Raw genomic sequence first — 23,923 nt, 5'->3', positions numbered from 1 at the left:
TCCTATAAGTGGAGTTTGGACTTCATAAAATAAAGGTTTGCAGCAATTGTGTACTCTGACAGCTCAAAGGACATTTCAGTTAACAGAGTGTAGACAGTGGGGACAAGCAATCTTGAAAGTTCCACAGCGGAAAAGTTGACACGACAATGGACTGTGTGAACAACGTATGAATCATATTGGCAAAAATCAGGTTTGAACTTTCTCAACATTGTTGCATTATTCCTTCATGTGCTCTTTGAAGCACAATCTCTACATTAAAAGGCTATTTAACACCTCATCCAGCTCTGAAGAAATGTTTTAGGCAATTGGGAGATTATTTCCAGTCACACAAAACCTTCACTGAGAATTTTGACAACCACCCTTAATGTAACGCTAAAGCCATAAAGTAAACATTAAAACAAAGAGTCCTTCAGCAAATGGTATCACAGAGGATATTTTGTTCTGTTTAAGCAATGGTGGGAAGTGTCTTTAACAAATCTACTCACTTCACTTAATTAACTTAAGTATGCCATTTTATTTAAGTTTTAGCTAACTACATCTAATGTGGAGATTTTACACTGTGGATAAAATAAATCATATAACTAAAGATTAATCCAGTGACTTTGATTCTGGCTGCTGATATCATCCTAAAAGCAGTGTCCAGTGTCTCCACAGTGTTGGTGGATATTCCTAAAGTTTGTTACAGCACGAAAAGCCGTTATTTGATCAACAGTGGGTCAACAGCACAGACAGTGTCTCCACCCAACGCCCACTGGAAAGTTTGCTTAAATACAAACAGGTCACCTTTTGTGGTGTAGCGTTTAAGTCTCCTCCAGCAGAGCACCATTGACATGGAGCTGACAGAAGCGTTCGTGAATTTTCAGCTGGGCTGGCCTCATATGCATTACTTGGTTGCCACCCTCTGTCTGCTGGCAGTCGTCTTTAAACTGACCATGTTCCTCGTCCAAAGAAAGGAAGTGCTGCGAAACATCGAGGCTTTTCCAGGGCCACCGGCACACTGGCTGTTTGGACATGTTTTGGAGGTAACTATTAAGCCAGCGGCAACTGTAATTTTGAAGCTCCCGCACAGTTTCAGTGGCAAATAGCAAAAGCAATGGTTTAAATAATATTTGACATTTAAATGTATGAAACGATTTATAACAGTCTTATAAAGTGTTTAAAAGTTTTAATAAGTCATAATTAATTAATGATAAGTAACATAATTTATTTATGCCATTAGCCTTTTGCCTTCTGAGGCTATAAAATGCTATATTCTTTGAAATACCCATTTACTTTTGATACTTAGTTTCACTAAAACAGAGTTAAATGTTAATGAAAGATTACAACTTGTAGTGTCTGCTCTAATTTAACTAGTAGTTAGAAATGCAAATGTTGTCACGTCAAATAAGAGACACACAGTTGGCCAACATCACAGTATGGACAGAATATTCAAGCCTGCAGGCTTGTAACTGTAACTGGAATGTTAACCTTATTTGGCTGTGTTTTCTTTTTAAGTTCAAACAAGATGGGACAGACATGTACAAAGTAGTGAAATGGGGACATCAGTACCCTTATGCTTTCCCAATGTGGTTTGGTCCCTCTGTTTGTATAATCATCATTCACCATCCAGATTATGTCAAAACCATCCTGACATCAGCAGGTGCGTGATCAATATTTGTATTCATATCAATGTTTTACCAAGCCAGAGGCAAGATTATAGCACACAGAGAGTATTGTAGTGATTTTATTATTTCCTAATAGAGCCAAAAGATGATCTGGGATATGGTTTTATTAAGCCTTGGATAGGTAAGACAGCTTTGCCTTTCTACACAATATGTCGTAATTTTACAGTGTTGTTTTGTCATTTCCACTCACATTGTCTGTTTCTGTCTGCAGGAGATGGGTTATTGTTGTCACACGGTCAGAAGTGGTTTCGCCATAGAAGGCTCTTGACTCCAGGTTTCCATTATGATGTTTTGAAACCATACCTTAAGCTGATGGCCGAATCTGCTAAAACTATGCTGGTATGTAAATGGTTTAGTCATGTAAATCATAATTTGCACAAGATAACTAAAAATGCAAATATCAACACATTGTTGGCCTGTGGAGTACATATTTTAGGTCAAAATGTGAAGGAGTATTTTCCCTATCCCACTGAGATGTCACATCTGTTCTCTCACTCTCTTGCCAGGACAAATGGGAAAGTTATGCAAACAGCAATGAGGTTTTTGAATTGTTTGAGCACGTCAGTCTTATGACACTGGACAGCATTCTGAAGTGTGCCTTCAGCTGCGACAGCAACTGTCAGACAGAAGGGTGATTCATATAAACATTTTTATTTTTAAGTCACAGTTTTAGTTCTGTGTTCTTCTGTGTTTCATGCTTCTGTTGTAAATCAAAATCAGTTTAGTTGTCTTAATCATTAGAGGGGGAAATGTAGCTTTTAATGTTTGTCTACATTGTCATTTCAGGGGAACAAATGCATACATCAAAGCAGTTTATGAGCTCGCTAATCTGACAATCCTGCGAGTCAGGACGTTTCCATACCACAGTAATCTCATCTTCTACCTCAGCCCACATGGTTTCAGATACAGGAAAGCACAGAAGGTGGCGCACAGTCATACAGGTTTGATACATTAATAACAGTATGGACACCTGCCAGATATCAATTGGACTATCACCTTGCAATATAGTGTATCCATCTCAAGAGTAAATCTGCAATGATTAATCCATCACCTTTTTTCTTTTTCCTAAAGAGGAAATTATAAGAAAGAGGAAAGAAGCACTAAAAGAAGAAAAGGAGCTAAACCGCATACAGAAAAAGAGAAACTTGGACTTTCTGGACATCCTTCTCTTTGCAAGAGTATGCCATGTATTATATGATTTCACACAATTACACATTCTTAGATTGGATTACAAAACTTACAAAATTACAAACCTTTAAGTGAGTAAACAGTTACAGTGTGCTTTATAGAAAATAAGAGCATTAAAGTAGCACTAGTCAGCAACGCACTGTGCAGTATACAACCAACTATCAAGGCATAGAGCCCTGAAACAATATATATACCATTAAAAATGATATGTCATGCATACAACTGAGTAGCATAACGCTCGAGCAGCATGTGCTATGATAAACGATAAAGCAAGTGCAGATGGCTGTATACAGCATATATATATCCACTCATGCAAAGGCAGTGGTAAGAGCATTTTTGGCCTCTTGAGCAGAAGTCCAGTGACAAAAGCCCAAATTCCTTGTACAGAGTCTGATTAAGACAATATAAGACGCAATTTGCTATCCAAAATTTCTGATTCATGTAAACATCCTTAAGCTTCCTGGGCCTGTGTCACTTTATCCTACTCAGCTTGGCATGTCTATGCCTGTCCATGTAAACGTTTAACCTGCAGGCAAAAAGACTGAAGCTTGAAGTCATAGTCATAATAGTAGTAGTAGTGTAAACATGTATATTGCTAATTTATTTTCATGCTTGGGTTTTTTGTGTCTTAAGGATGAAAATCAGCAGGGTCTGTCAGATGAGGATATCCGTGCAGAAGTGGATACTTTCATGTTTGAGGGTCATGACACCACAGCCAGTGGCATCTCTTTCATCCTCTATTGCCTTGCCTGCCACCCAGAACACCAGAAGATTTGCAGGGATGAGATTATAGAGGCACTGGATGGCAAAGACACAATGGAGTGGTAAGGCCTGCTCAATGAAAGTATTAAAATATGGTAACAAGTCTAGCACAGTCCCACAGAAGGTCTAAAAGGTCTATACGCACCCATCAGTTCAATCATACAAAATAGTGAAAACAAAGGAATTCTGATATATCAATTAATAAATGATGAAGTTTGTAGTAGGTGTTGAACAACTTCCTATGTTTTAAAATCGACTTTTATGTGGTGAAATCGAGTTGACGTCGACTAGTCGCTGATGACATCACTAACAAAAACATAATAGAAAGTAATGCTTTGCAACAATGAAATCTATATTCTTAACCTGAACACATACTGTAGTGTCTCACACAAAGGAAGCTATGGAGGCTTTTCTGCAAGTTTCCTGAAGCTTGAACTCGGGCTACTGTTGGCCGTAGCCCATCTATACATATCTGGAGTGTGCAATGTTGTAAGAAAGGATAGTGTAGCCGAGATAAAAAAAAAATGAAAAGAAAAATGCGATACTTCTCCAAAGCCTTTTCCGTGTACAACATGTCTAATAACTTTGACAATGAAATTCCCCTGCATTATCTGCAGCCTCCTTCTCTCTGTTACCTCATTGCGTTTAGTGAATTTGTTAATTGACCGCTGTTGATAGTATTTGGACCGTTCCTCTGCTAGCGTTAGCGGATGCCTTTTCAGATGAGTGCTCAATGCAGTAGTACTTTTGTTGTATTTCAGGACTGACTTATATTTTGGGGAGTCTCACCGTTAGTTGAACTTCGGATTCAGGAGGAGCAATGTGGATTCCGTCCTGGACGTGGAACAATTGACCAGGTCTTTACCTTTGCAGAGTTGCTTAGGGGAACACGGGAGTTTGACAATCCAGTCTACATGTGTCTTGTGGATGTGGGAAGGCCTATGACTATGTTCCCCAGGAACTTTGTTGGGGTACTGAGGGTGTACGGGATATGGGGGCCGTTGTTGCAAGCCATCCAGTCCATGTATAACCAAAGTAAGGGCTGTGTCCGTATCGTCGGCACAACGTCAAGCACGTTTCCAGTGGGTGTTGGACTCCACCAGGGCTGTCCCTTGTCCCCGGTCCTGTTTTTGGTATTCACAGACAGTATCTCAAGGTGCAGCTGGGGTGAAGAGGTTGGTATGGGAGCCTCAGAATCGCGTCCCTGCTTTTTGCAGATGATGTGGTTCTATTGGTTCCATCAGACCATGACCTAAAGGGACTTTTTGCTGCTGAGTGTGAAGCAGTTGGGATGTGGGTTAGCACCTCCAAGTCCGAGGCCATGGTGCTCTACCGAAAAATGGTGGATTGTTGCCTCCGAGTTGGGGGTGTGTTCCCCAAGTGAAGGAGTTCAAGTATCTCGAGGGGCTGTTTGCGAGTGATGGTAAAATGGAGAGAGAGATGGACGGTTTGGTGCAGCCCTTTGGAGGTTTACCGGGCACGGCCAGCTGGGAGGAGACCCAGAGGCAGACCCAGAACTCACTGGAGGGATTATATATCCCGTCTGGCCTGAGAATGCCTTGGGATGCCCCGGGAAGAGCTAGAATGTGTTGTTGGCAGAGGTGGGAAGTAACGAAGTAGATTTTTTCAGGTATCTGTACTTTACTTGAGTATTTCTTTTTCTGACGACTTTTCACTTTTACTCCCTACATTTGTACACAAATATCTGTACTTTCTACTCCTTACATTGGAAAAACAGGCTCGTTATTTTTTAAACCTCCACGGATTACAAGATGTAAAAGACGTGACATGATCGGACCGGACATGACTTGAGCATCGGACTAGAGAAGGAAAGTCGACAATGCGTTTCCTGTGTTCTTCTTCTACTGTTCTGAACAGGCAGCCTGTTGGTTAGTTTGAGCTCTGCTGCCACCTAGTGACTGGAGGCTTGTGACCCCACTATTTGAGAACTACTGGTCTAATGTGAAAAAAAACAAAAACAATTCATGTATGGTGTGGTTTCTGTTGCTGTCATTAGCTTTTTGAGGATTTTTTGGAAGCTAGTTTACAATGTTAGCAATGCTATGGGAACACACCGTTTTGATAGTATATAGCTAACACTAGCTAGGGGTTTAAAAACAACAACCCAGTAACCTTCAATTTATTATTAAAAATGATCTAGATGCTCATGCAGGACATCTGGTCAATTCAGTCTAGATTATTCTGCTAGAACTTTTTCATTTTGAAAAATTATCAGCGGATGAATTGTTTCATTAATGGCAAAATAATTTTTACTTTTTACTTAAGTACATTTCAGAGCCTGTACTTTCTTACTTTTACTTGAGTAAAGGAGTTGAATCAGTACTTTTACTTACACAGTATTTTTTTTACACAAGTATCTGTACTTTTACTTAAGTACAGAATGTGAATACTTTTGCCACCTCTGCTATGAAATCAAGCTCATTTAAAGAAAACAAATTTGCTTTCTTGTACAATAAATACATATTTTAAAATATAATTCACTATTCACTAATCTCAGTATAGTAATCCATTTCCAAACATACCAGACTCTTTAGCTGGAGGAACTATATGATTTCTAAGTTGTATTACAAGCTAAAGATCTTTGGTTTCTGAAGGTTTAATGGAAAATTAGCAACTAGTCACAAGTGGAATGCTAATTCTAAAGCTAACAGTGAGGTGGAAGATTTATTGGACCAGATGGACTGCAACCTCTCCACTTGTAGTAGCAGAATTATGAAAGTACACAATTTTAACTCAATGTATTTCAACCAGGAGAGAGTTTAAAGAGGAAAAACAGACTAATAGTATTATTTTAAGTATGCTTTATTTTATAAAGTAGAAACAGAATGATCTTTGGCTCTTAGACCCAGGCAGGATGAAAATCACCAGAGTAGAAGGAAGCTGATGGATCCAGATGGAGAGTGTGGCGGGAACTTGAGGGTTGTGGTAAACTGTCAGTTGCTGAGAAGGAGCAGGGTTTTGCCATCGCTGTTGGCAGCAGAGGTGGAAGGAGAGCTGCTGTACTCAGCTGTTATATGCTGAAGGAGGCTGAGGACATGATGTTGGGTGAATCGTTTAAAAACGTCTATTGCGGGAACAACTCCAGGTGGACACCGAGTTGGAAGATGGAGGTCTATGAGGTTAAGTTAGAGGTTTCACAGGTGGAAGGTTCGGTGCAAGAAGAGTTCTGTCACTCGTGTTCTGTCAGACTAGAAGAGCTGCAGCTTATGTGATTGAAAAGGCAAAAGCTGCTCAAAAGCTGCTAGTTGGTGGAGGCCTTAAAGAGTTTCTGGCAAACAGTGAGATGACTGAGGACTGAAGGCCATTATTTTCAAGTGTTTTAGCATTATATTTTAGCAGGACTGTAATCTATCCCAATTCCTTGTCATTTTACAAAAGCACAAGTCACAGGGTTCTCGCACACTGTGCTTGCTCACAGTGGTGTCAAGGTCAAGCAGTCGTGACTGCACCTGCCTTAGGTTGTCCTGAAGTTTAGTAGGGGGATCTTACCCGTCATTGGTTGACAGCCTTCTATGCTTGATCCTTGTAAGGAGTGGATTTGTTTAATTTTAACAAGTGGGATAAGATCAATCCAGCTTTAAGGAGGATCTCATTGTGCCTGACCTGACTGGTGCAAATTTAATACATATGGGACTGATGATCAAATCAAATTTTATTTATATGGAACTTTTCATACTCAAAAGCAATACATAGTGCCTCACAGATTCTTCCCTCTCTGCTTACTTTATGTTCTCAATGGCCAGTGTGGCACTTTCAAGATGTCTAGACCTTGCTGACACATATTTGGTCATGTATGTACCCATGGCCCATTTACAGTATGTGTACACATCACATGCACTATTTCATAACTTTCTGTGTCTTGGTAAAGGACACCTCAGCCTGCTAGGACGTCGACAGCACATGAGGAAGCATGGATCAAAGCTTTGGTTTAGCAATACTTGTTAGCCTTGTTATGGTCAGGCTTTATTAGATAAGCCTAGGTAGGTCGGGTTAGGTTAGCTGTTCTTGGTTGAATTAGATAAAATGAGTTTAATAACTTTTCTTAGTTGAGGTCAAGTTAGATTTGGTTGGGAAAGGTCATTGCAGGTTCTGGTTTCTAGATGGTTACTGAAATGTATTTATAAACAGATTAAATTAAATTATTTAGCCACAGTTTCCCAATTTGGGTTTTTATTTTCTCAGTGGGGCTGGATTCAGTTATAGCAGGTAAGGCTTGGTTAGGTTAATTCAGCCTTGGTTAGAGCAGATATGGTCAGGTTAGTTGAGGCTAGAAGTGTGCTGTTTAACTATCAAGTGGTTTACCTTGGTATTTCCAGGTGGTTGCAGTGGTTTGTCTAATATTTCAGTTTTCTTTATCTACATTTGGACAGGTTAGGAATCCATTGTTGTCTAAAATATCTCTTTCTAAAAGAATGCAACTGGACTGGAGTTTCTCTAAGTTTCACTTGTCATCCAGAATACTTCCCAGGTGGACAACAGTAGCAGGGTTGTTCACCCTCCACCCTCCCACCCACGGCCATCGTGTCAGTTGGTAATCTCAGCAGAGTTCAGGTTTAAATGTCTGTCAGATCATTCCCTCTTTCAGACAGTTTCATCTTGCTAAAATGTGTACACTGTTGTCTTCAGAGTGTCCCTTGTCAACGAGATGTCATTTTACTCCTGAATAGGGCTCTGTGAAGCCTAGGTGAAGCTGTTATTTTGTTTCCCCACCACACTGACCCCATTCACCCCTTGCATTAACAAACATCCTGGGCAATCTGATCGCAAGTACAGGTGTGAGCACACCCAGGATGCATTGAGGACACAAGTGAGTGATATTCAACCTCTGACCGCATTAAGAGGTGGTCTAGGGCCCCATCCAGACCTGACATTAACATCCGTCCTGGGCAATCCAATCATAACTGTACAGCTTTAAGTACCGGTGGTCACACCTTCCATTAAAATGCATCTCCACATGTGTCCCCAGCTGGGATGGGAATTGATTATGGGGAAACTTTCTCCCCAACAGCCAATTTGACAAGTGTAAGGGTATTGTGACCTGTAAGCAGGGTTGGCCGTGCTGTTCATGCTGTCTGGGTAATCAGATGTACTAGTAGTAGTATCTGCATAGTAGAGGTGTGGACACTATTGTCTGGCGTTCACCCGACGAGGGCTCTGTCCGGCATGCTCCGGTTACGGGAATCAAAGTGCGACCTGTAAGCAGGGTTGGCCGTGCTGTTTGTGTGCAGTGTCGTCGGGATCTTGAAGTGTGTCGTCTTCTCTCTGCCTTTCACCATGAGACAGTGACAGTTGGGCCGTGTCTTGAGCTCCCTTCGCTCGGCTGTTGAGACCACAGCTCATGTCTCTTCCCTTCCTAGTGCGTTCTGTGTGGGGCTGCACTGCACAGCCCGGTGACGTGTGCTGCCACCTGGGCATCTCGAACGGCTATCCATGGATTCCAGCCTGATGCGGTCGCTCCATCTTGTGCTGCCAGCGTTCTACATGACCCCATTAACAGCACAGTAATTCCACCGTGTCCACACAGCTTCGGGTTCTCCATTAGCGGTGGAAAAAAGATTCGGGATCCGGCTCATTGAACCGGCCACCAAAGAAGACTCAAGAATCATGAATCTCGGTGTCTATTTAACCGGCTCAGTTGAGTCCTACCACATTTGACTGATATATAATCAATAAACGTCACCATTCAAACATCTTACATCTCACTTGGCAGATAAATGAAATGTACAACTCGTCTTGACCACTAGCAAGAAGCCCCAGCTAAGGCACTCAGCCACTCCAGGAGCGAATCCGCTGCAGATTCACTACTCATGAGTCCCTGCTTTCAGTTAAGCAGGGACTCATGAGTAGTGAATTTGCAGTGAACAGCCACTCACTCAGTCGGCAGAGAAATGAAACTTAACCGACTCAGGGATCATTCTCATCTCAGAGGAAACACAAATACTCGTAATCTGTTGCCGCCTATAGCCAGTCTAAAGACGGAAAAAACTGACCATATTTTAAAACGAAAACGAAAATTCGAGGCGGGGTACACCCTGGACATGTCTTCAGTCTATCACAGGGCTAACACAAAGAGACAGACAACCATTCACACTCACATGCACACCTACAGCCAATTTAGAATCACCAATGAACCTAATGAGCACATCTTTGGACGGTGGGAGGAAGCCGGAGTACCCAGAGAGAACCCATGCAGACAGAAAGGCCCAGTTGGCCCACGGAACCACGGATGCTGTGAGACATCAGTGCTAACCACCACGCCACTGTGCCACCACACGAATGAAAATATTGAAACCAAATGACCCACACAGAAATAAACCAAATGAGCAACAAAAGAAAATATTTGACCCAAACAAATAAAGCAAATAAGCAAAAAAAATAATCAAACCGACAGGAGTTGTGGTGGGATGGAGAACCCGAAACTGTGTGGACACACAGTGGAATTGCTGTGCAGTTAATGGGGTCATGTAGAACGCTGGCAGGAGAAGACCAGGCTGGAGGCCGTGGATAGCCGTTCGAGATGCCCAGCTGGCAGCACACGTCACCGGGCTGCGCAGTGCAGCCCTACACAGAGCGCAGGTGGAAGTGAAGAGACACGAGCTGTGGTCTCAACAGCCGAGCGAAGGGAGCTCAAGACACGGCCCAACTGTCACTGTCTTGTGGTGAAGGCAGAGAGAAGACGCCACACTTCAAGATCCCGACGATGCTGCACACGAACAGCAAGGCCAACCCTGCTTACAGGTCGCACTTTGATTCGGGTGAACGCCAGACAATGGTGTCCGCCCCTCTACTATGCAGATACTACTACTATAAAGATTACATCTGATTACCCAGGCAGATTACTTCTGATGATACATTTTACACGATGGCCAGGGGGTGAACGACCCTGTTGCTGCTGTCAACAATCTGTGAAATGAACTCAACAACCCCCTGTAGCCTATAAGGTTAAAATACCTTGGACCTGAAGAGGCCTTCTTTCTGCCCCCCATATTATCTCCCCCAATTTGTTCCCCATGTTTTACTGCTCTCTTTTTTAGTTTTGTGCACATAACTGTGCGAACTAAATACACTAGATACCCTCTTGTATAGTGATGTAGTGGGAGCACAAATTTTAGTGAAGAGTTTTACCAAGTATTCAAATCTTTATAAACAACTAAAAGTGACTGTGTGTCTATGATTCCTTGTACGAAGGAATTTCTTACTTTTCTGTGAGCTGATCTCGGTGCTCCTGCTGATGACGGTTCTGTTCCTATGAAACCTGACCAGCCAAGTGCGTATTCTGCTGTCAATCAACAAGAAACAAGCAGATAACACATTTTTACAAATGAAAATAATGTTGTAAGGGACAAAAAGTGAATTAGCATCCTCTGTTTACTTTCAAAGATTCACATATTAGCTTAATGTTATTTGGAATGTAACTGGTGAGAAAGGAATTTCACATAAGATAAGATTATACAAGAAAATGTATTATTTAATAAACTAATGAACATCAGAATAACACCAGGGGCAATATTTAATTTAAACCGGACTAAATAGTCATTTCTGTAGAACACATCTATAAAATGAACTGCAGAGGATCACAAGTTCAGAGACTGCAAACCTTTCAGCCGACGTAAATTGGTTGTAATGTAAAAATAACGCTATAAAATCAGTCTGTTTTATGGAAATGTAACATAGATGACAAGACAAGCAACATTTACAAATGAAAATAATGTTGTACAGGCCAAAAAGTGAAATAGCATCATCTGTTTACTTTCAAAGATTCACATACTAATTTAATGTTATTTGGAATGTAACTGGTGAGAAAGGCATTTCATATAAGATTATACACGAAAATGTATTGTTCAATAAACTAATGCACATAAGAATAGCACCAGGTGCTATATTTAATGAAAACATGATTAAATAACCATTATTGTTGAAGACATCTACAACATAAACTGCAGAGGATCACAAGTGAAGACTACAAGTATTTCAGTCAATATAATTTGGTTGTACTGTAAAAAAAAAAAAAAAAAAAACGCTATAAAGGCAGTCTGTTTTGTGGAAATGTAGCATAGAGGATAAGACAAGCAACATTTACAAATGAAAATAATGTTTTACAGGCCAAAAGGTGAATTAGCATCCTCTGTTTACATTTACATTTACCTCTGTTAGCATACTCTGTTTTTTCAGGGTGGTCTCACCTCTCCAAAGGTCGATATGGAAATGATGCAGCATCATGTTTCTATGACAACAGAACACAATAGAACATTCTAGGGATGATGTCACAATCACATTTAGTTATGTGCATGTTTCATTGTCCAGGAGTTAGTTGTGTTACTTTTCATCCTCATGTACCTGCCAGCATTTCACCTAGATGCATCAAACATGAAATATGACAACATATGGCAACAAACACACAAAACCATTAGAAAGCTGTCCATCATGACATTATTATATCCACATGATTTTAGTTAACATTGTTGGGAGCCATGTTTTATTTATAAACATTGCATCCCCAAACCGCTAGGCGGCAGTATTTCCTTTCGTGTTCTGACCTGAACCGGATGTTGGTGGGGTGTCAGGCAGGTTATTTGAGGTTGCTCAGTGTTGAGCCCAGGTGTTGCTGACGAATGAAACAACAAACAGTTTTTGACGGTGCTTGAGGGTGTTTGAGCTTTTTTTTTGTTATTTTTTTATATATGACAAGTGGCTTCATTGAGAAATTAAATGAATATTATTATTTCAAACACAAAGAAGTTTGCGTTGGTTTATTGCCTGTTCGAGTACCAGTCAAAACAAAAGCAATCAGCATCCAGTAGTGGCTACAGGACTAGTCATTACAAACATGTTGATCAAAAATACAGTTTTTGGTTGAACTGAGTCAGTGTTTTTTTCAGTGGAACAAAAAATGGAAAAAAAGGTTTTTATTTACAAATCCATTCTTGGCATGATTCTTGCATATTTATCTTCGCTTTTAAGCTTGAAATGTTGAAAATACAGTATCTGTTTTAAGGACATTATGACCACCTTCCTAATATTGTATAGGTCTCCCTTGTGCCTCCAAAACAGTTGTGGCTCATCAGAGAATGGACATTGGCTTTCTGAGGGTGTCCTGTGGTGTCTGGCAACAGAATGTTGTTAGTGGGGGTCTTTGGGTCCTATGGGCTGAGGGGAGGGGCCTCTGTGGATCATCCCACAGATACTTGATCTGTTTGGGATCTAGCGAATTTGGAGGCCAGGTCAACACCTTGTGCTGTTCATGTTCATGTTTTTTTAGTTGTTCCTAAAGTGTTTTTTGTGTGTGTCTGTGTCAGGCTGCATGCATCCTGCTGGGGATGGCTGCTGCCATCAAGGAGTGTCATTGCTATGGGTCGGGGTTGCCTGGTCTGGTCTAGGTGGGTAGTACATGTCTAAGTAACGTCCACATGAGTGCCTGTGCCAAAAGTTTCCCAGCAGAACATTGTATTGTCACAAGATGGTCAGTGTTACTCATTTGACCTGTCAGTGGTTTTAATATTATGGCTGATCAATGTATTTTTGCTTTCTTTCCTGTTATTAAACATTTAATACAATTTGATGTTTCCACACATATTGCTATTGGGCAGTGAACATCGTGACCTCAAAGCTCTTTGAGTACCAGTAGGCTGAAAAGACCATTTACCAATTGGCAAGAAGTCAAAACTTTGCAGGACTGAAACTGACAGTGTGTCCACTACAAATGATTTTAAATGGAAGTCGACACTGGCTGCTGATGACCGTGATGTGCAACAAATCAAAGTTGCTCCAGTGCTTTCTGTTCTTAAAATGTAAAACACACCGAAATAGCACACAGTAGAGTCTTTAACTTGAAAACTTTGTCAAGGAGTCACCGCTTCCTGTGATATTTTGCGTTGTATAATGGTTGCAATTAAAATAATGCAATTAAATAAATAAAACTGCTGATTTCAAACACTCTTCTTAGTGACCTTATATTATGCTGTAAAACAAGGGTGTCAAACATACCCTGCGGGCCAAAACCTGAGAACACCAGAGGATCTAATCTGGCCTGCTGCATGAACTCAACGGTAGATGAAATATTCTCTTGTAACTTGTGTGATCATGACAGTTTGAAGCTGGATGAAACAAGCAACGCCACCTGCTTCTTAACTGAGCTTATGCCTAACCTTATAACAGGTTATTGCAATGTGAATTCATGAGTGGATTTAAATACTCTTGAGCAATGCTAGTGTTTTATTATAATTATTATCATTTTAATCATCGTCCCCATGAGGCAGGATCCTCTGCATGGCACTGCGATCCCCCTGCTGTGTTCACAATCACCTCCGAGGTTTTCTGGTTGTTGTTGTGCATCTGGTCTGTCTCAGCACAACCCTTCACCAGCTGCTGGATCAGCCCCGTGATGTGCCATCTTAGCGCTGGTGAGGCCTTTCACTGTGGTCTCCATGTGTGAAGTTGATCATGTCTTTAGGAATACCGTCTTTAACAAGCTATGAAACAGAGGTGGGAAGTAACGAAGTACAAATACTTCGTTACTGTACTTTAGTAGATTTTTCAGGTAGGCTATCTGTACTTTACTAGAGTATTTCTTTTTCTGACGACTTTTAACTTTTACTCCCTACATTTGTACACAAATATCTGTACTTTCTACTCCTTACATTGGAAAAATAGGCTCGTTACTTTTTTAACCTCCACGGCTGACAAGACGTAAAAGACGTGACATGATCGGACCGGACATGACTACAGCATCGGACATTGACTGTAGGCTACATCGGACAATGGACATATATAGATAGACGCGAAATTGACTGTGGAGAGACGTGCCTAAAGCGCCGCCATCTTGGTACAGGGCAGCGGTGCATGAACATACGAAGGAAAGAGGTAGCCTAACTCCTCAATCTCAAAGTAGAATTATTCGCTGAATTTTGGACCGATTTCAAAACGTATTGAACTGTTAAAAACGTCACACATGTAGCTATGATAAAAATATGGTTTTACTACCCAAATACAATTTTTACTTAATGTTATCAGCAGACTAGCTTCTGACAGAGGATTGTAAAGAAAAGATGCCGGACTTCAACTGAGCGATTTTATTGTGTAGAAACCATTGACTGTATATACCCCCATTCCTCCATAGATGTAATGCACTGTAGGAGCGAGTGGCCCTGTTCCAAGATGGCCGCCCTGTAGGCACGCCGCTCTAGTAGACGGCAGCGCTCAATGTCGCGTCTATGCATCGGACTGGTAAAGGACTACTGTTCTGAACAGGCAGCCTGTTGGTTAGTTTGAGCTCTGCTGCCACCTAGTGACTGGAGGCGTCAATAAAGACAGTAATACCAGAGAACGTCTAATATGGGGAGAAGTTCCACTCTCACTGAACTTCCGGGTTCTGAACTGTTGCAGTTCCACTCTGGTTCCATATGAGGGCGCTCTCAGGACGAGTGCAGAATGAATGGCGGTCTATGGAGCAGTACCCCTCAAAATCCACTTTTCTCAGGATATAATTTTTTGTGCAGTAATTTGAATATTGAATTTGAAAGAAGATGCAAAGAAATTACACACTGCTGGGTGTTTGATTTTTTAGAGTCACTTATTTGCTTTAAAAAGTATTTTAAAATGTCAATGACGTCATACACATCGTACGACCAGATACTGCTTTACGGCAATTCTTCAGTCACTGCTTTGGTGCTTTCGCGCTCTGCACTTTCTTTTCTCTCGAGGCATGGACAACACAGCTGACACGGGTCAATAATCGTGCTAGAAGAGTTTCTATTTCGTTGTTTTAAAAGACCGGGCCGAAAAAAAAAAAACTTGGGCGAAAAAGTCCGCCTTAACATTCTGGTCCCGCTTCGGATGCCACGATGCCGTCAAGCGGGATCTGGTCGTAATCAGTCCTTCACTGACCAATCAGCGTTCATTAGCACAATGCTAGCGTGTTATGGGCAACAACAACTCAACCTGTAAGAAAACGAAAGGACATAAGTTCTCGTTCATTCAACTTTTGACCTATAACCCATGTTGAACTTGCAAAACCTACAATCAAATCTGAGATTTCTCAACGACAATCGGGTGAAAGAGACACATTTAGCCGTTTAGCTCCATAGAGTCCCATTCATGTTGCACTCATGGCGATCGCCCCCAGTGGAAATCTGGTGGAACTGCAACCAAAATTCGTTACAATGGGACTTAATAGAGAGTGGGAAGGCTCTCCGTAGACGGGCTCTGGTAATACTGAAAGTCCACCTGACCCCACTTTTTGAGAACTACTGGTCTAATGTGGAAAAAAAAAAAAAAAAAAAAATCATGTATGTTGTGGTTTCTGTTGCTATCATTAGCTTTTTGAGGATTTTTTTGGAAGCTAGTTTACAATGTTAGCAATGCTATGGGAACACACACTAGCTAGCAGTTTAAAAACAACAACCCAGTAACCTTCAATTTATTATTAAAAATGATCCAGATGCTCATGCAGGACATCTGGTCAGTTAAGTCTAGATTATTCTGCTAGAACTTTTTCATTTTGCAAAATTATCAATGGATGAATTGTTTCATTAATGGCAAAATAATTTTTACTTTTTACTTAAGTACATTTCAGAGCCTGTAGCCTACTTTCTTACTTTTACTCTTGATTAGTAGTGTAAGAGTCGGTTAAGTTTCGTTTCTCTGCCGGCAGACTGAGTTGTTGCCGACTCACGGTTAAGCAGGGATCCACGAGCAGCGGTTATGAGTCGGTTAAGTTTCGTTTCTTGAGTCGTCTTTGATGGCCGGTATGAGCCGGATCTTTTTTTCCTTCGCTACTGAACATTAATTAAAAATGAATGAAAATTAAATGCTATTGAATGTGTCATAATTATCATTTTTTTTTAAATTAAAGTGAAGGGTAAAAATAGATTATGACGGGATTTTTAAGACCCTGTCAGTCAGAATAACAGACAAAGAAAAAGTCTAGCGCAACCTCTGGTCTGGAGTTCCTTACGTAGCCTGTTGCCACTACGACCTGACCTCAGACAAGCGGATGGAAAATGAATGAATGAATTATTAAAAACATAGAAGTCATTATGAGCTTGTAAAAAATATTCTTTATGAAGTTGTCATTAGCATGTTAACTTGCACAGGCCAGATGCTAATAATTTAATTGTATATACTGGAGTTAAAGTTAGCGTCAACTATAAATGTTTCAGTAAGTCTAATATAATTTTACTTACCGTTTAAGATGCATGAAGGGCCAAGGTGGTAGACTTCTCCAACTGAAAACATTTGTGTGTGTAGGCATAGCGTAATCACATCACTAAGGTAATCAGCTAACATCACTGTCATCACCACTGTCAAATAACTCTGACACTGGACAACATTTTACTCTTCATGTGTGAAAATGAAATAAAATTACTCTTTGGGAGTCAAAATTAAATCTGAAATGTGTAACCCTGAAATTGAAACACTTTTTATTGTGTGGTCACTAACATCCCATGTCTGTCTTCTTATTTTAAGGGAGGATCTCAGTAAAATTCCATACACTACAATGTGCATAAAAGAATCCCTTCGCCTCTACCCTCCTGTACCAGGAATGTCTAGAAGAACCACCAAACCCGTAACTTTCTTTGATGGAAGGACTCTGCCGGCAGGTAGGTGATGTTTGAGTCTACAAGAGTCATTTAGGATGTTTATTTTAGTACAGTTTTTAGAAAAGTTATACCCCACAGGGGGAAAAGTTAAGATAATAACTTGAATAGGTTTCCATTGTGTTTCATTATTGAGTGAACTATTTAAAAACTCTGTATGGTTTATCTGTGTTCAATCTATCAAATGTAAACATTTCAGATGTCTTCTCTATGCTTTCATTCAGCTTTTCCCTAAGTTCTGTTGGTTTGTCCTGTGTTAGGCTGCATAGTAAAACACTGGGCAGTCAAGGAAGACAGACTCTCACTTTGTATGTGGACAGCCTCTGCACAATCCTAAACCACACCTTTTTTTCTCGTTTGTAGGCTCTCGTCTTTCAACAAGTGTGTTTGTGATGCACAGAAATGCAACTGTCTGGGAAAATCCTAATGTAGGTCAAGATGACTTGATGGTGATCAGTGCAGTCTGCACCCTGCTTATATGTCAAATGTCAAATAATAGAAGACATAAGTCATCATAATGACCTCCAGCTCCTACATGTCATTAGGACACAGTAATTATAAATGTGTGATTTACACTGACGTTTTTTTCCACCTTGTGTTATGCTAGGTCTTTGACCCGTTGCGATTCCTACCAGAGAATGCTTCCAAGAGGCCACCTCATGCATTTGTCCCCTTCTCAGCTGGTCCAAGGTTTGTATACAGCCGACACTGTGAAACCATATGAATAATGTTCTCAGTTTATAGCTAGTCACTGTCTACTCATTTATCTGACAACAGTCTGAAGTAAGTGAATGTGTAACTTGGCACCAGCTTCTTTTTTAGGCCAGAGTATAGTAGAGGATTGGTGAACTCAGTGTAACCTGATTGATCCAGTTTGAAACAACATTCGATAATACAACCCTTGTTTTCCCTTATGCATTCCTCCCTCAGAAACTGCATTGGTCAGAACTTTGCTATGAATGAGATGAAAGTGGTGACAGCCCTGACACTGAAGCGGTACCACCTGATAGAGGAGCCCACTATGGAACCCAAGTTAATCCCTAGACTGGTTCTTCGCTCACTCAATGGCATTCACATCAGGATCAAACCTGTAAATGCACAGGGGTAAAGGGAAGTTATTATTATTGTTGTTATTATGAAATAGTTATACGTAGTGCAAAGCAAAACGAAAGTAAAAGAAAAGTTTAAAAAAAAAAAAGAACAAAAATGATGGCAGTAGGGAGAAGAGAGATTGTCCAGGGTGACTGGGCTGTTTCAGGAGCTTCTTGGCCCTTAACCTGAAACGTTTTGTATAAATGTCCTGCAGGTTGGGGAGGGGGGTTCTCCTTTTGAGTGCCAGAAAGTCCTGCCTGGTGCAGTATCCCATCCAGGTGGTGATGCTCCCGCACAAGATGCTCTCGATGGGGAAGGTGTAACAGTTCCTGAGCACCTTGAGAGGGAGCTTTAAGTCTCTGAGGCGTCTGAGGGTGTAGAAACGCTGTCTGGCCTTCTTCACGATGGTGTTGAGTCCATGACAGGTACTGCAAGATTGTCAGTCCCAAGTATCTGAAAGTGTTCTCTCTTTCCACCTCAGAGCCACTGAGGAATCACTCTTTTCATGAGAAGTTAATGACTGATGGGTCTCCTAAAGTTTTAGATTTGGTAATGCATGACTCCTTGTAGGGTGCAGAGAGACTGCAACAAGGGGGTTGGTGCATAAACTTGGTGAAAGTATCAAGGAGGGCAATTTAGGCTTAGGAGTCAAAAGTAATACATGTCCTTTTTATTTACAGTCATATCAACACAAAATCCACACACTACAAGAACAAAACCTCAATAGCACAGTTTGTAAAAATTAAATAGCTCCTTAAACAAAATGGCAAGTTAAAATTATTGGAAAACTCGAGTTAAAATCAGGTGATGAACTTGAGTTAATAATCACTTTGTGATTAACTTGAGGTCTGCCAGCTTGAGCTTGCAGGTAGAGGAAGTCTGGTCCAACACACTTTCTAAAATTCTGTGAATATCTCCTTCCAGTCTGTTTTCTGTTGTGTGTGGTTTTCTCCAGCTTTCTAGTTTGACCACTCAGGTCATCCAGTCTTATTGATTATAACTAACAGCTCATTAGCTTACACCAATACTTGAAAGCTGACTGGCTAAACACACTGTGCACAATGACAAATTCAAGTGTTGTGGTGGTCTTGTGGTCATGGTACATACCATATACCAGTAGCGGTTTTAGGCACGGGCGAACCGGGCAGCCGCCCGGGGCGGCATTTTTTCATGACGCAAGGGGGGCGGCACGAGCACTTGGAAAAAAATCAATAAATAAATCTGCACCACTACATGGTTTTCTGTTATCTGTCATATCTGTGTGGGGAATTGGCAAATTGTCGCCCCCTGCAGCTGCAGGTGCCCCTGCTTGCTGAGAAGGTTCCGTGCACAGAAGCTGTGCGTGAGAAAGGGGAGGGGGGCGCGGAATTTAACGGACGGGGGAATCCACTGTATAAAAGGGCTAAAGTCAGTCACACCTTGACTTTCTTCCATATAACGCACATTTCATTCATAATATTTTAATACAGGCCTATAATTCCTGCACGTTTTTGTTTTTTATGAATTGTGTGAAATTGCCAAATAAAAATAGGTAATACAAAAAACGATTATGTCACTATGGGGTGAAAGTAGTCTCAAAATGGTCACAAATGCGTGTTCCATGATCCACACGTGAAACATGACATTCACAAAAGCGTACAACGATTTTTGTGTGTGTACAACGATTTGTGTGTGAATTTTGGGGGTCAGAAATGCGTACCGAGGTATCTGAACGTGTGTGATTGTTTTGCAAATTCACAAATCAGATCGTTCAACTTCACAAAGCTCATCCTTTTCGTTTTCAAAAGACTTCCTGCGTTCACCAGTGTCTAAGCCTACCCATACGGATCGGCAGGACAGGACAGCTCTCGGACGGGGTCTTGCCGCTGCAAAGACCCAGTTCCTATGTATACTATATCAACCAGTACTACTGCCTGTGAAAGATGTTAACATGCTACATGACTATTAAAACACTCTAAATCCAAAGTCAACTGTTTTTTCTGCCCTTTTATTTTGCAGTAAAGTTGTATTTGTTACTGTGCTAGAATCCATTCTGCTATCTTCTGTTGCTACTTTGCTGTTACAATCCAATTAAATGCCAGACACAGAAAAATCAAAAATTAAAAATCAATTTAACAAGAAAAAGCAAATAACACAAATGGGATCAGTGTCTGTTAGAACATGGTTAATGGCTTTTACCTGCATGGAAATTCAGATTAAACTACTAGAAACTTGCAGAACACCACATAGATTCTGGTTAAGGTTAGTGAAACAGGCCATAAACAATGACACCAGCAAAGCTGCAGCATAGCCTCAATGAAAACCCTGACTTTTGTTCACAAGTCACCACCTGCAGCACACTTCAGTTAACACGGGTCAAGTAATAGTTCTGACATGGCATAAAAATCCTTCTGTGAGTAAAAACACTTGATCACATTAGATCAATAAGTTCTGAAAATAAAAAGCAGCCATGTGTTTAGACCGAAATCCCTCTCACATCTAGAGTCTCTGACTTTCTCACGGTATGTTAAAAAAGTAATTTGTTTCACAGCATTGTTTGACATTCTTTGACTTCTTTAACTATGTACATACTGTAGGGCATATGTAGACTGTTAGTGTGTCCAGTTAGTTAACTGTTGTTAAGCCACAGATTACTAAACTGGCCCATTTACTAACGATCTTGGAATGGAAATAGATTTATCTCACTATAAACACATTCATTGTGAGACACATTAATATCTGTTGTTTTAGCAGGTGTCCTGATAACAACTGATGAATAAACCACTGAAATGTCCTCTTCACCCTGCAATAAGAAGTAAGACGCACACATTTATTTATATATTTCTGCATGGTAGCTAGTTTTAAATCACCGTAATTCTCATCATCTTAAACCACTTACCCTGCTATTCAAGCGACAGCAATTAATGTGAACAGGAAATGCTTTGGAGAGGTGAAAACAGAATGTGAATCATGACAGAAACGTTGAGACAGCTGGCCACAGAACAGGAAGTTTCAGTAAGACGAACAGCTGCATAGCCTACCTGCCCTCAGTCTTGAGCTGAAGTGAAAAACTAAAATCAAAAGTGCCAGCAAAATGAGAAATACAAGGGCTACCGATAGTCCATAAACAACCGGCATCAGGTATCCAGGCTCTGTAGGTATGTCCGTGAAACCTGTGACACCATGTATATACATTTTAATATTCCTTTGATTCAGGTCACAAACTCCTTAAAGAGATACAGGGCAAAACACCCACCTGTTGTTTTTTGAAACATGTGACTGCTGGTAACTGCAGTGGATCTATCAAACGTCGTCTTTGCACTGCAACTTAAGGACCCATGCGGATCAACAAGCAGTGAAATATTTGTTGGGCCAGTCACCAGGTCTGCAGTGCCGTTTGGATTAATGGATTCCACATCACACAGCAAAGCACAAGAAACAGATGAATCCGTACTGTGGTTGACTGCAAAAAGATTGAAAGTTGAACCATTTTTTACTGATGAAAGATACTGTATGTGTGTTACTTCCTCACCTGTAATTACACACAAGTTGATCGTAAGTAGCTTCTGACTGTATTTATCACAGAGTCTCGTCCAGCAGGTATACTTCCCAGCATCTGTTTCTTTGACATTTCCAATACATATGGTCTTGTTGAAAGTCAGAAAGTCTGTTTCTTGTCTTAGTCCTGATTTCCTGAGAGCGGTCTGATTACTTGCTTCAAAAGTCCATTTCAAATCGACATGTTCACCTGGACACGCATACTCAAAATGACTGCCTACGGTAATGTAAAATGTCATCGAAATTTCAGTCAGAATTCCTGCAAAAAAGACAAACAAAGAGCTTTGAGGAGGAGTTTAGAGAATGCCTTAAAATCATACAGAACAGAATGAATGCATCATGTTATGTGGATTCTGTCTTGAAAGTAGGACAGTTCAAACCTTTCTTTACTCTGATAACTGCTGACTGTTCACTCCGGCAGATGTCTTGAAAACAATATTCACACCAGTACAACCCTTGATCATCTTCAGTAAAATTCTGGATGAGCAAGGAACGATTTGACATAACTTTCCATCTCTGACGAAATCTGTTATAGTGTTGTAATCCATTCTTATCTTGAAAAAATATCTGGACTTTGTCACTGTGTTCATCCTTCTTGTAAAGCCATTTGTAAGAGTCTGGGTTCCTGCTGTAGTGCTGACATGGTATCACAGCTTGACATCCCAGAAAGAAATGAAGGTGATTTTCAGCTGTTAAAATACAAGTTTACTGTTAGAGTCCCATGAAAAATGTAAAACATAAACAACAGCAGGTTCTTGAATGTTGTGTGAACTGATTACTTACTGTTTCCTGTCGACGGGGACATGTTGCAAATGATCAATAAAAAAATGAAAATAAAGCCTTTTTGTATCAGTGAAGAATCCATGTCTCTACAGAAATGCTGAACAGAACACCTCCTCGGTGTTGACACCATTACTGCTGATCAAAACTCAGATTGGAGACTCTGCATCGCATCGGTTTTATAGAGCACAGAGCATAGAGATTAAATTCAAGTAAACACATAGGATGTGGTTGGACAGCTACTTCAAAAGACATTTAGTGTGGGTTTTACCCACACTGTGTTTCTGATGGTGGTACTTATTTCACTTTTCGCATTAGCATAGGTGTTGACGTATATGCACACAGCAACAAGTTCTCATTCAGAGGTGTCAAGTTTAGATATAGGCTACTCCCTGACGTATGCTGTGTACACATCAATGACATCATTTCTAAATGAATAAATTATTTTGAGAAAAATTTAATTTGAGATGGACATGGCTTTTACAGATTATTCATCTGCCAAACTTAATCCTATAGGTGGGTTTTGGACTTCATAAAATAAAGGTTTGCAGCAATTGTGTACTCTGACAGCTCAAAGGACATTTCAGTTAACAGAGTGTAGACAGTGGGGACAATCAACTTGAAAGTTCCACAGCAGAAAAGTTGACACGACAATGGACTGTGTGAACAATGTATGAATCATATTGGCAAAAATCAGGTGTGAACTTTCTCAACATTGTTGCATTCTTCCTTCATGTGCTCTTTGAAGCACAATCTCTACATTAAAAGGCTATTTAACACCTCATCCAGCTCTGAAGAAATGTTTTGGGCAATTTGGGAGATTATGTCCAATCACACAAAACTTTCAGTGAGAATTTTGACAACCACCCCTAATGTATCATATCCGCTGTACTACATTTTTTTAGCTTTAGTTAAGTAGTTTCTTTTAACGTGGAGATTTTACACTGTGGATTAAATAGAAAATATTTAAAATGCAACAGATTACTAAAGATGAATCCAATAGCTTCCAATCTTTTTGGCTACTGACGTCTTCCTAAAAGCAGTGTGAAGCAGTGTTGCCAACTCCTCAGTAAGGACAGACGCTATTGGCTGTTCTAAACGTAAAAGTAACGACATTGTCTAATAGCATAATTAGCCATGCGCATGTAATTCTAACGGACCGTGTAGGAGAGAGGAATAACGTCGAGGGAGAGACAGAAAGTGAGTAAAAAAAAAAACACCATATGTTTTGAAACAAATGAACTTTCTTCTGACGATTCTTGTTTTTTTTTTTTTTGTTTGGTG

General features: G+C 40.5%; 1 protein-coding gene across 1 annotated transcript; it reads left to right on the top strand.

Moving 5' to 3' along the window:
• LOC311497227 (cytochrome P450 4B1-like) lies at window positions 1-18,338 on the top strand (the record flags this gene model as incomplete). Its single annotated transcript, XM_084557425.1, has 12 exons — window positions 1-1,022; window positions 1,495-1,639; window positions 1,741-1,785; window positions 1,876-2,003; window positions 2,171-2,295; window positions 2,451-2,605; window positions 2,736-2,842; window positions 3,486-3,676; window positions 17,100-17,233; window positions 17,594-17,658; window positions 17,838-17,920; window positions 18,161-18,338. The coding sequence occupies exons 1-12, from the start codon at window positions 831-833 to the stop codon at window positions 18,336-18,338; spliced, it is 1,548 nt and encodes a 515-aa protein (XP_084413551.1). The 5' UTR covers window positions 1-830.
• Window positions 18,339-23,923: the final 5,585 nt, after the last annotated feature.

This window comes from Chelon labrosus, assembly GCF_963514085.1.
Source record: "Chelon labrosus genome assembly, chromosome: 12".
Taxonomy (NCBI): Eukaryota; Metazoa; Chordata; class Actinopteri; order Mugiliformes; family Mugilidae; genus Chelon; species Chelon labrosus.
Note: the sequence above shows the minus strand (reverse complement) of the source record. Positions and strands in the feature narration are given on the sequence as shown.